A 13,635-nucleotide genomic window follows, 5' to 3' on the forward strand; every position below is an offset into this window, starting at 1 on the left:
ACAGGAAGAGAAATCATGGCTGAAACAACTTCTCATGAAACCAGGGGTGTGGTCCAACAGTCAGTTTTGGTGAGGAAGGCTCCTAACTGAGAGAAGTGACCCAGAAGTATCTGTGTAGCAGCCACAATGAATCAAGATCATGAGCTTTATTAACTGATCAAAGTCTCTTCTTTCATCTTCTGTATTATTCAGTTTGCATTGGTAATGCCCATTATTGTAATGCGAGAGAAGTGACCCAGAAGTATCTGTGTAGCAGCCAATGTTCCCTCTAAGCTGCTTGCATATGCAATTGCACACTGCTGGTACAGTCTCTGTGCAGAAAAAAAATCTGTGTTGCGCACAAAAAAAAATCTAACCTGAATTGAAATTTAAGCAAATATGTTAACAATTCTGTTTTGCAGTGTTAGTCAGTAAGTGACTGGCTGCTCCCGTATGGGATTAGAACGATGCCACCTTATCCCATAATCCAGCCAATGATGCGATTCACATTCGTATATACGCAGCTAATCAATGTCGCTGACAGGCTATGACAGTATCCTTATGTGCCGACACCGGTGTTTTAGCTAGCAAAGCGGCGTGGCTAATGAGGAGTGAAGCCACGTTAATGACAACGTGTACAAACATTGGAGATGTGAGCAGGACAGACAGAACAACTGATGGAAAAAGTGGTGACTTTATACCAGTTTTTAAATTGTGTTGATAGGCCACGTAAAACCAGAGTTATGATAAAAAAAATCTGCAATGTTTGGTTTTCTTCCTGAATACTATCGTTGTTTATATTTACTGCAGGAAGAAACGGTAAAAACGGCGTTTTATAAGGAAAACGCTCGAAAGCCAGTGAGCAAAAACAAAAACAAAACACCCAGCCTTTCACATTGGTCGACGTGGTACATTTTTCGACCAATCAAAAAATGATATGGCAACGTGGCATCTAGTTGTTAAGAAACGGGGGGAAGTTTTAGGAGTGACGGCGTGTTTTGAGATGTGAGAGATTTGAGACGTTTAGCGCAAATCTTGTGTAGTTAGTGTGTAGTGTAGTCAATAGTTTTGTTGTGTGTGTCAGAACAATGAGGCGACTGCTGAATGTTACAGGTGTTACAGGAGTGATACATCTCCTGCTGTCAGGCCTGCAGGTATCAGGCTGTTGTTCTCCTTTATTTCACAAATTATTTTTGGAGTGGCACAAATAATTTGTGTGGCATCAAATTTGATGCAGAACAGCTGATTGTTCTGTAAATAGTTTAAAATGTTTGTTTAAAAAACACCTTGGCTGCATTTTTAGGTAAACGGCTGCAAAAAACTTTTTTTTAAAGAACTATATAATTAATTGCCCAGCATTGGTCGTTATATACTGTATTTTGCAGACAGAGAGTTACAGGACTCTCTCCCAGACCACAGACTCATAATACAAGTCAGAGCTTTATAAGAAAAAGAAAGAAAGTTTTGTTTTCAAAATTGGAGTTCAAGTTATTTTTACTTTCCAATAGTGTTAACATGCTACACAGGTCATGAACAAGATTTTCTTTAATTTTCATTGTAAGTGGGCTAAAGCAGTTAATTAAAGGTCTAACATAAATGTAAATGCTGTAATTTGATTATTTTAATAAACCGTTTATCTTGGATGGATGCAACATCAGACGTGTGACCACAGTGCACACGTCTGATGTTGCTCACAGTGGTCCAAGGGATCGCTCAGGGAGTTTGTGCGGTCACTCAGACACATGAAAAATTAGAGGGAACATTGGTAGCAGCCACAATGAATCAAGATCATGAGCTTTATTAACTGATCAAAGTCTCTTCTTTCATCTTCTGTATTATTCAGTTTGCATTGGTAATGCCCATTATTGTAATGCTTTTTTAAGATGAGCAAAACTTTCTTTTACTTTGGGTTAGCTGGGATAAGTGATGGATGGAGGGAATTTTACTTCAGTCACAGAAATCCTAAACAGGAAGGAGGAGCAGAGTTACAGTGGATCACTATCCAGCAGGGAAACAAGATTTATTTCAATTTCTTGGCCATGAGTGAGATTTACTGAGTGGGCAAATTAGGGTGATGACACCGTTCCAGAGTGATCTATTAATAGTGCACCAATTTACATTCAGAGATGCATGCAGCCAGTTCATTTCAGTATTAAACGGCTTTCTACCAACAGCAGCACAAAAACAGCAGATTTGATCATGGAGACACTGAATCTGCTAAACTAATTAAAACATTGTAAGTTCAGGTCTTCAGTTTACGTTTCTTTGTGAAAACAGCACAGCAAAGGAGACTCTGTGAAGTTTTGATATAAGGGATAAATCTTCTGACCAAACCTGCTGGGACTGTGTGAGGTCCTGAGGCTAAGAGTAAGGATTTATCCACAGGAGAGCTGCGTTCTTACAAACCATCCCACTGTGTAAACCTGACATCTGTGGAACAGCTGAGCTGTATGATGTGTACAAGGACACAAAACATTATTTACCATCAGATCCCGAGCCCTCCATGTGTTAATCAAGACACTGCTGCTGTGCTACATCCATAAATAATGAATAAATTAGGAGCTGAAGCTAAAAGGACAGTTTATTTGTACCATCTTCATGTCAACACATTCAAGAACATCACAGATGAAGAAACATTAAAAACTTCCACACTACATAAAGCAAGAAAAATAGTTTCTTCCTATATGTAGAAAACAAAAACAGAAACATCAAACACCTCCAAGACTCTTTGAAAGAACTAAAAACCTTTATTCTCATGGTCCAATCATGAGTGAACTCCCCGATGAAGCCTTGTGTGCTAAAACATGTCAGAGTTTAAAGGTTAAACATGAGTTTCCAAAACGTTTTGCTGGAGAACAATGAACTATTTGACTGAGTTTCAATTATTTATAGACGAGCAAAACCAGGACAGAGAAAAAAGGACAAAACTGACTCAGTAAAACGACAGAAAATAAGATCCCATGTAAATCTGTATTATGTAGAAGTTCAGCCCAGCAACCAGTTCAGTTCAACACAAGTTTAAATGATTCTATCTGAACTCTGTGGAGCCTGATCTCAAGCTTTTTGAGTCTGACACTGAAACCAGAGGATCTTTCTGTCTCTTCAGATTCACTGTGATCCAGTGATGGGAGTGATTTCAGCCCTGAGTGATCACGCTGATGTTTGCACAGAGCAGACAATGAGGTGAATGTTTGGGCACATTGGTAACAGTGAAACAGTTTATTAGTAACGTGGGATCGTTTGTGTTCGGAGTATGAACTGAGATTCCTGAAGCTCTTGTCACACTGGTCACAGCTGTAGTTTCCTTCCATGTGTGTACGTTCGTGCCTGTTACGACTACTTGAATCTGAGAAGCTTTTGTCACAGTGTCTGCACTTGTATGGTTTCTCTCCTGTGTGGACTCGTTTGTGTCTTTTAAGCTCCCATGCAGTGGTGAAGGATGACCCACACTGATCACAGAGGTGCTTTTTAACCCCACTGTGAATCAGTTCATGTTTTTTTAAGTCACCTGATGTGGTGAAGCTTCTCCCACATTCTTTGCAGTATTTCAGTTTGTCTCCAGTGTGTCTACGTTGATGTCTTTTTAGGGCAACTTGCCAACTGAATGTTTTTCCGCAGAGGTCACAACGAAAGTCTTTCCCACCACCACGGTGATGACAGGGTTGAGAACTGGATCCATCTGTGTCGCTCTGCTTCTAAACAAAGACACAAAGACAGTGTAAGTCAGTCCTTCAACATTTTAATCCTGAACGTCGCCTGAAATAAAGAGCATCTCTGCAGACGTCCAATTACATTTGACTGTTTCAGTTAACACACTCAGTTTACTGGGCTGCAATAACTACAATACTACCACCATAATACTACAGTAATACTAAAATCATAACTGACATGAAAATCTGAATAATCACTCAGAGCTGCTTTTCCCTGCAGTAGAATTGCTAACATGCTAACACAGTTTAATGAGCAGAGTTGTTCCAAACAGTCAGGCTAAAATGACAAGATAACAATATAAATACATACCTCACAGTAACTGCACTTGTAGAGTCTCTTTCTGGTGTGGATCTGTTGGTGTAGTCTCAGGTAATGTGGAGATTTAAAAGACTTCTCACACAGGTCACATTTATAAGGTCGTCCCTCAGTGTGGGTAAACATGTGTTGTTGTAACTGTGTGTGTGTTATAAACTCTTTGCCACACTGTTCACAGCAGTACACATCATGTCTGGTGTGAATGCGTAGGTGTATATTTCGGCTATCTATCCGGCTGAAAGTTTTTCCACAGATGTCACAGCTGTACGCCTTAATTCCAGAGTGGGTAACTAGATGCTTCTGTAAGTGGCTACTGTGAGTAAAAGCTCTGCCACACTGATCACAGCTGTACGCTTTAACTCCACTGTGGATGAGTTGGTGTGTTTTTAGGTGACCCTTCAAGGAAAAAGACTTTCCACACAAGTCACAGCTGAATGGTCTCTCTCCAGTGTGGATGACCTGATGGTGTTTTAGATTAGCCTTCACAGTAAAATCCTTCCCACACTCGTCACAGGTGTGTGTTTTCTCTCTCTTTCTTCTGTGAGGTTTGTCGGCCTCCTGAGAGCGCTGACTTCTCGCTCCATGTTGGTCCTGCAGTGACAGAGATACAAACAGAGGCAGTGAGTGAAATGCAGTCGTGGAACAAACTCAACCTTCAAACTCCCTCCATTAACACTAGTTTTAAACATGAAGGTGGAGTGTGGCACCAAACACCTTAAAGGTCTCTTATCCCCACCTGCTGGTAGTTCTAACACATTACATCCAACCTGCTGTTAAAAATAATTCATGACTGTTCAAACACTAAAATCATGCCCATCCCTCCTGATTGCACATGCACACACACTTTTATATTATTTTATAATTTATATCATAGTGTTGTTTCCTATTACATATTTCTTTAATTTTTATAGATTTATACATAATTATTCAGTGATAATAAATACTATGTTTGTTTATTTGTTTATTCAAAAGGAACCCCATTAGCTTCCACAACAGATGTTGCTCATCTTCCGTCAAATACTATCACATAAAATATTATACAATAAAGTGGATTCAAGATATCCACATAATTTGGCTCTTACATCCACAGTGAGGTTTCACAATTCTTAAAATATAAGCAATCAATAATAATAATAATAAGATAATAATAATAATAATATCAATAACATTCAGGCACATTACACAAATTTCAATAACAAATCATCTCTTACAATATTTACAACAACTAAAAGCTCTGTGAATCGGCTTTTAAGTATGGAAGCCCGTTTTCGCCACTAAATAAAAAGAAAACAGCTAGTATCCATAAGATGAAATTTTGAGAAAAGTAACTCGAAATTTCGAGTTAGCTCTGCCAATCAAAAATATAGGGGAATGAGGTCGCTTTCTTGTTACCCGGAAGCATATGGCGCAGACGAACGTGCACTCAAAAACGGATCCCAACAAATTGGCGCTTTCGCGAGTACGTTTGCTGATAGTAACACCATGTGATTCAGCTAATAACACAGGGATTTCATCATTTGTGAAGCCAGGCTGAAAACACTCAGCAATCTGTGCATTCAAGACTGGATGTAATAACGGTAGCTTAGCTGTAGCATTTGTAGCTGAGGGCTTCAGCTTCCGGGTAACAAGGAAATGACGTCATTCACATAGATTACTGATTGGCAGCGCTAACTCGAAATTTCGAGTTATGGATCCTTTTTTTTTTTTTTTTTTTTTTAGTGGCGGAAATGGGCTTCCATAGTTAAGTGTTCATTGAAGTTTTGAATAGTTAGAATAATTCTCTAATTTTATAAGGTAATTTATTCCACTTAAACGTTGCTCTAAATATAACAGTTTTACAAAAAGTTACTTTTAACTCGAGCATTTACTAAATTGCAGTTTGTTGAAAACTGTAAGATGATTATGTATTTCATCTGGATACTGCAGCTGAGCAGAAATAAATGTGGTGTGTTTAACAGAATTGCTTTCTTTATAACTACAAGTAAGCCATAGAATATTTTAGTCTGTACAGGAAGCCAAGAAAGTTGATTATGCATTTTATCAATATTAGTATACAGTGGGGCAAAAAAGTATTTAGTCAGCCACCGATTGTGCAAGTTCCCCCACCTAAAATGATGACAGAGGTCAGTAATTTGCACCAGAGGTACACTTCAACTGTGAGAGACAGAATGTGGAAAAAAAATCCATGAATCCACATGGTAGGATTTGTAAAGAATTTATTCGTAAATTAGGGTGGAAAATAAGTATTTGGTCACCTCAAACAAGGAAAATCTCTGGCTCTCACAGACCTGTAACGTCTTCTGTAAGAAGCTTTTCTGTCCCCCACTCGTTACCTGTATGAATGGCACCTGTTTGAACTCATCATCTGTATAAAAGACACCTGTCCACAGCCTCAAACAGTCAGACTCCAAACTCCGCCATGGCCAAGACCAAAGAGCTTCCGAAGGACACCAGGAAAAGTATTGTAGACCTGCACCAGACTGGGAAGAGTGAATCTACAATAGGCAAGCAGCTTGGTGTGAAAAAAATCAACTGTGGGAGCAATCATCAGAAAATGGAAGACATACAAGACCACTGATAATCTCCCTCGATCTGGGGCTCCACTCAAGATCTCATCCCGTGGGGTCAAAATGATCATGAGAACGGTGAGCAAAGATCCCAGAACCACACGGGGGGACCTGGTGAATGACCTGCAGAGAGCTGGGACCAAAGTGACAAAGGTCACCATCAGTAACACACTACAACGGCAGGGAATCAAATCCCGCAGTGCCAGACGTGTTCCGCTGCTGAAGCCAGTGCATGTCCAGGCCCGTCTGAAGTTTGCCAGAGAGCACATGGATGATACAGCAGAGGATTGGGAGAATGTCATGTGGTCAGATGAAACCAAAGTAGAACTTTTTGGTATAAACTCAACTCGTCGTGTTTGGAGGAAGAAGAATACTGAGTTGCATCCCAAGAACACCATACCTACTGTGAAGCATGGGGGTGGAAACATCATGCTATGGGGCTGTTTTTCCGCCAAGGGGACAGGACGACTGATCCGTGTTAAGGACAGAATGAATGGGGCCATGTATCGTGAGATTTTGAGCCAAAACCTCCTTCCATCAGTGAGAACTTTGAAGATGAAACGAGGCTGGGTCTTTCAACATGACAATGATCCAAAACACAGCGCCCGGGCAACAAAGGAGTGGCTCCGTAAGAAGCATTTGAAAGTCCTGGAGTGGCCTAGCCAGTCTCCAGACCTCAACCCCATAGAAAATCTGTGGCGGGAGTTGAAAGTCCGTGTTGCTCGGCGACAGCCCCAAAACATCACTGCTCTCGAGAAGATCTGCATGGAGGAATGGGCCAAAATACCAGCTACTGTGTGTGCAAACCTGGTAAAGACCTATAGTAAACGTTTGACCTCTGTTATTGCCAACAAAGGTTATGTTACAAAGTATTGAGTTATATTTTTGTTATTGACCAAATACTTATTTTCCACCCTAATTTACGAATAAATTCTTTACAAATCCTACCATGTGGATTCATGGATTTTTTTTTTTCACATTCTGTCTCTCACAGTTGAAGTGTACCTCTGGTGCAAATTACTGACCTCTGTCATCATTTTAAGTGGGGGAACTTGCACAATCGGTGGCTGACTAAATACTTTTTTGCCCCACTGTAGTATGAACATCTTAACACTAATCTGGACGCCTTATTCTGGACTAACTGAAGTCTGTTAAGATCTGTCTTATTAGCTGCTGACCAAATAATTGAACAATACTCCATGTTGCGGCTCTTCCAACCAGTGGCCGCGGCAGGCTAAACATGAGGACACCGATGACGCGCAACAATTAACGCACAAAACACTTCTGTATCATTTGCTTCTTTATTTTCACATGCAACTGTCCAAACCACAAATCAGCACATGGGATCAACTGTCAAACAAACGTACAGACGGCACAAGCAAATAACTGCAACTTACGAATAAATGCACTAGCTACTGTGTCACATTACAAACTAGACTATGGCATTATAAATCTTTAACAGTGCAAATGCAAATTGCTTGCTGACAGTTTAACCAAAAGGATTTTCCAGAGGAAATTGGCCGACATTTGCTCCAAAGCATTTGTATTTGCACTGTTAAATTTTTATATAACTTTAATACACATAAAAAAAACAGCTGCTTGTTTAAGTGAAAATACATTGATGGGGTTTTTTTGCACTAATAAAGTTGTGGAGTTGTAAAGTATTTTGTCTCGCGTCAATTATATCGTCAGTTATATCATTATCGCAAATTTTCAAATGTATATCGTGATAAATATTTTTGGTCATATTGCCCTGCTCTGTCTGTCACCTTCTGTGTTGAGCTCATTGTTTTCTCTGTAGTGGCTGAGCTGAGTCCAAGTAGCTGAAAATGTTCCTCTGCTGCTCCGTCAGACTCTTCTCCTCCTGCTGATCAGCTGGGACACAAAACAGATCTTTGTTAGGCTCCACACTGCACTGAAGAGTCAAAGTGTCTCATATGTTCATCTGACAACAAAAACAACAAATTTTTGCTTCCCGAGGTGGGCAAACAGACACAAAAGGTTTGAGCATGGATACCAAATTTAGCAGTATGGCAGACCAGTAGCAGGAGAGACTGAGGCCTGTTATTGGAATCAAATGCCCAGTGGGCCGACACAACGATTTGCACCAATAAGACAAAGACAGCTGAGTCTTATCCTGGAATTAGAGCTGGGCGATAGAACGATAACGATATGTATCGCGATATAACTTTTACTCGATAGAGAAATTAAACTATCGCGATAGACCTCGCCGCTCTTGTCCTCTTTTAAAAAAAAAAAAAAAAAAAAAAAAAAAAAAAAAAAAGAGCAGCCAATCCAAATTAAGTAGCGCAGAGCCGAACCAATCACAGCCGCAGCGTCACGTCGCGTGACTTGTTACGTACAGCACAAGTGCCAAACCACACATGTGTATTTGTTTGGGAAGCAGCCAGCCACCGTACCGCCCGGGTAAAGGAGGAAATGAGTGTGCCGACTAGAGAAAAAACAACCGAACGTGACCGAAGGTTACCGAAGAGAAAACAGATGATGGTTCCAATGCCGGAGAGATTGTCGAACGGAAGAGCCATAGAAGTTCCGTAGTGTGAAGGTATTTCGGCTATTTCAAGTCTGACAAAAAACAGAGTAGCGTGCACTGTAAATTGTGCCGAAAGCAAGTCTGGAAATACAATAAACTGGGCGCCATGTTATTGTTTCGGTGAAATGAATTTCTACAATACTGTTACTGTTAATTCTACTCTCTGCAGTGCTTAAATGCTTACATATACACACAGTTACTGTCCCTCCACACATACGACTCGGTTCTGCTTCTATGCCCCAGCTTTGTTTACTTTTTCCCACCGAGGCTTCTAGACTTCCGATTGGCCAACATTTCTGCACGGTTAGGAATCTAGCTCCACCTGCTGCTTTGGCATGTTCATAGCAGCGTTTTCCTTCATTTCTGCCTTTATGTGTGGACGGGATAATTTTTTAAAATGAAAACGGAAAATCTCCGTTTTCAAAAATACCCGTGTACGTAGCCTCAGTCTCTGACTGGAAGCGCTAATTCGTCATTCGGCTTTTATCAGACTAAAGTAACTGTTAAAACTGTTTGAAAAGCTAAGCTATACAACAAGGAGAGATTGAGAATTTCCTTTTAGTTCTCAGTTTATTTGATATTGACAAAAGTTAGTCAGTTTTGTCTGTTCTTCTGTAAAACAAATTTTTTTAGAATTAATATTTTGTTTCTAAGTGGAATTGACAATTTAGTAGTCTGTTTCATTTGTTCTATTTTGAAACTTAAACGCTTTAGCTGCTGCCTTTTGTGTAGTTTGCAATATTTGCCTTTATTTATCTGAAAAAGTCTCATGTTCCTTAAGTACATCTACCCTGTTGAACTTCATCCATCCATTCGCGTCCACTTAATGGATGAACTGGGGTGGCTGTAGCTCAGGTGGCAGAGCAGGTCAGCCACTAATCAGAAGGTCGGTGGTTCGATCCCAGGCTGCCTCCTGGCTGCATGCCAAATATCCTTGGGCAAGATACTAACCCCATGTTTGCCTACTGGTGGTGGTCAGAGGGCCCGGTGGCGCCTGTGTCCGGCAGCCTCGCCTCTGTCAGTGCGCCCCAGGGCAGCTGTGGCTACAATGTAGCTTGCTATCGCCAGTGTGTGGATGGGTGAATGACTGAATGTAGTGTAAAGCGCTTTGGGGTCCTATGGACTAGAAAAGCGCTATACAAATGCAGGCCATTTAACTTATTATGGGAAATAAATATTTAAATAAAAACAAGCTGCTGATTATTTCACATTTTACTTGTGAGCAACGGCACATTTAAATCTTACAAATATAGTTATTTGGCTTATATCGTGATAGATATCGTTATCGCCTGAAATGAAAAAAAAAAATATCGTGATTAGAGCACGGCGATATGGCCAAAAATATTTATCACGATATATATTTGAAAATTTGCGATAACGATATAACTGACGATATAATTGATGCGAGACAAAATACAACTCCACAACATTACTAGTGCAAAAAGACAACCTTCCATTTATTTTCACTTAAACAAGAAGCTGGTTTTTATGTACATTAAAGCTTTATAAAAATGTAACAGTGCAAATGCAAATTCCTTGCTTAAAGTTTAACCAAAAGGCATTTCCAGTAGAAATGGGCTGACATATCCTGAGCATAACCATGTATAATATCCACTGAAGTTAAAAAGAGGTGCTTTGCAACATTAAACTGCAGTGTGCAGTACGCATTTTTCGGACCATAAGGTGCACGGGATTATAAGGCACATTAAGCGAAACAAAGCAGTCAGATAAATCAAACTTTATTAAACTCATTCTTCTTGCTTCCTCCACTTCTGTACCATTGATTCATTAATGTTGAATTCTCTGGCAGCTGCTCTGTTCCCATGTTGTTGCAGTATATTAATGACTAACCTTGTATTGTGGATGGATTATCTGGATTATCTCAGTTGTTCTCCTGACTGAAGTTTGGTCCGTTTACAGCATCCTGCCACGCGATTGCATTTGTCTCTTAACTATCAGGAACTTTAACGTTAACTTTTATAAGTGGAAAAGTGTTAGTGTTCGTCCTCCAGCTTCACTGTTTATGTTATGTTAACATAGCTGTGTCGCTAGCGATCACGTAGCACATCATTATATACCAGCTAGCCCAACTTCAGTAACCCTACAAACGTCACTGCTGTTTAGTTTCCTGTCTTCATTTATGTTGGACGTGATAGCAGAGCTGTACGTTTGATTTTTTTCAGAAATCTCTCAGTCAGAACGTGCAATATCATGCTTAGGTAACTAGCGAAACTAGCGAGCTAACTTCCGCTAGCTTCCTGCTAACTTCTAACTCTGTTAAATGTAATAAATTTTGTTTTCATGGATGCCTGGAAGTTAAACTTCATAGTTACACCTGGTAAAGCAGCAATGCTAATCGTTTTATTAAAGATGAAAGAATTTAGACAGTTTTTAACTCTCAGTGATGCTGCAGTGTTCGTTTGACCTGAAGCATACGGAGTTTAGGACCCAGATTACTCCCAGATTTAAGAGCATCTTAGTCCGACAAATACGACAATAACGACGGCCGCTTGCATGTTCTGCAAAAAAATGTGCTTTATCGTGTATCTGACGGACAAACACCAAACCAGTTCCACATCACTGAAGTTGCACCATTTTTACAAACCAATTCTGGTTCATCTGTTTCACTCAACAATCGGCCATGTGCGTATGAAAACAAAGTCACTGAGCATGCGCGTTTTACTCATATTATATCGCGATATTTCATTTTCCTATCGTTGCCTAACATTATACCGGTATTACCGTGAACGGTATAATATGGCCCAGCTCTAATCGTGATATGAAAAAAATCTTATATCGCCCAGCTCTACCTGGAATACATTTTTTTTTTACATTTCCTTGAAATGTTTTTCATTGTAGCACTTTTACCTCCAACTAGGGGTGAAACGATAAACAAAATTCACAGTTTGGTTCTTAAAAAACACACACTCCCTTCACCTCTTCTACATTCCTATGTTTCTCCCAGGGCAGATCTGAGGGACAGTCCCTCAGTCATATACATATACTTTTAATCTCACCCTTAAGGGGTGGTTCCCGGGAGTTTTTGAGAACAGTGGTTCTCAAACTGTGGTACACATACCACTAGTGGTACTTAGTCTCTCTCTGGTGGTTGTAAGAATGTTTAGCTCATTTTAGAGTTTAGAAATGTGTTAACATAGAATGTAGAATTATTGTAGAGACACTGACACTGCCCTCAATGTAATAAAGGCCTGACTGTGTCATGAACTTAGGAGTATAGGAGACCCTCCCTAGTTGAACTGTGAAAGTAAAACAGAGAGGAGTTAATGCTGAGTGGAAATTCCCCAGAGAATGTTTGGGTGGGGGTCTCAACATTTGTAACTGGATAACTGTGGTCTGGAAGGGAGATGGGTTTTTATGACCTCTAGGGAGTCATCTACACCCACGGTGTTTTAACTGTCACGCACACACATCCACACGCACACTCACTCATGTGCATTCACATTGTCTATGTGCACAAGCACGTGAATGCCTGAGTTTGCAGCACACCGTAGAGGGTTTTATGATGGGGACGCCTCTATAAAGCTGGCTGTAACTAACAAAGGGGTGAAGATTTTACAGAGGGACACACCGGCCTCATCTTCCCTTCTAGAAGTGCATGCTTAAATGAAGATGAATAAAGATTTTGTGAAATAACTACTGAGTTCCGGTGCAGTCTCTGGAAGTTTCGACGAATAAAAGAACCGGGGTGAAACTGATTTCGTAACATGGTACACGGAAATCTCAATTATTTTTTAATAAGACTAAACAATATGTAATTGTGGAGATATGCAAAGATGACACAAGCGTTCCCGGGACTCTTCTGGGAGAGAGGGTGGACCAGAAAATGTCTTCCCGAGCATGAGTCCTCTATAAAGAGCAGCTTATTGCCAGTGGTCGCAGCCACTTCTGCAAGTGAGTAGTAATCCAAACGTAGCACAAAGGTTTAACATCAAATTTGTTTGATTTGGATAATGTGGGGGGTTGACCTTTACATTTTCATTAATATCTTTAAAACAGAGGCAGCACAAAACGACACTTTTAGTAGCACAAACGTAGCACAGTTGATTGACACCAGTTTTCATTGCCCCTCCCGAAAATCCCCTTGAACCACCATTCTCCCAAATTTCTCCCGATTTTCCACCCAGACAACAAAATTGAAAAATCATATCACAGAATTCCTAGCGCGGCCCAGCTAATTCCAGTTTTCAACAATGGCGGCAGCAACTTAGTTTTAATATTACTCTTATTACTCTTTCTGAGTTGCAAAATAAACTTTTAAAATATTTTCAGGTCAGAATGTAGCTGTGTAAACTTAAAATATCTGAGCCGGCAAGAACAGCGAACTCCTGGCTTCATCGTTTTCAAACCCCCTGTGGTTTTTTGCTAATCAGGTTAAACATGATATATAAGTCATTTAGACAACTTATTATTATTGTTTGGCTTTTTTCAGTGTTTTATTTGTTCCTGAGTAAATCGGTTAGGCTGAGTCATTAGATTAAATAAAACATT

At 40.1% G+C, this 13,635-nt stretch overlaps 2 protein-coding genes across 2 annotated transcripts in view; one reads left to right on the top strand and one right to left on the bottom strand.

Annotated features, from left to right (window-relative positions):
• The window catches only part of LOC146625328 (uncharacterized), a 155,623-nt gene that overhangs the window by 119,232 nt on the left and 22,756 nt on the right, over positions 1 to 13,635 (top strand). The window lies entirely within an intron of this gene.
• LOC146625329 (uncharacterized) lies at positions 2,756 to 8,509 on the bottom strand. Its single transcript, XM_085362003.1, has 3 exons — positions 8,342 to 8,509; positions 4,000 to 4,596; positions 2,756 to 3,674 (listed from the first exon to the last, which is right to left on the bottom strand). The coding sequence occupies exons 1-3, from the start codon at positions 8,357 to 8,359 to the stop codon at positions 2,982 to 2,984; spliced, it is 1,308 nt and encodes a 435-aa protein (XP_085218129.1). The 5' UTR covers positions 8,360 to 8,509; the 3' UTR covers positions 2,756 to 2,981.

Source organism: Diplotaxodon limnothrissa, linkage group LG9 (genome assembly GCF_057381915.1).
Source record: "Diplotaxodon limnothrissa isolate DT_005_m linkage group LG9, D_limnothrissa_male_GT1.1, whole genome shotgun sequence".
Lineage (NCBI taxonomy): Eukaryota > Metazoa > Chordata > Actinopteri > Cichliformes > Cichlidae > Diplotaxodon > Diplotaxodon limnothrissa.

What these genes read in the sequence shown, in the direction of transcription:
- LOC146625329 (XM_085362003.1), bottom strand. An exon ending in ACAAGTGCAGTTACTGTGAG is followed by an intron (nt 3,675 to 3,999) that starts GTATGTATTTAT and finishes GTCTTTGTTTAG; the next exon opens with AAGCAGAGCGACACAGATGG.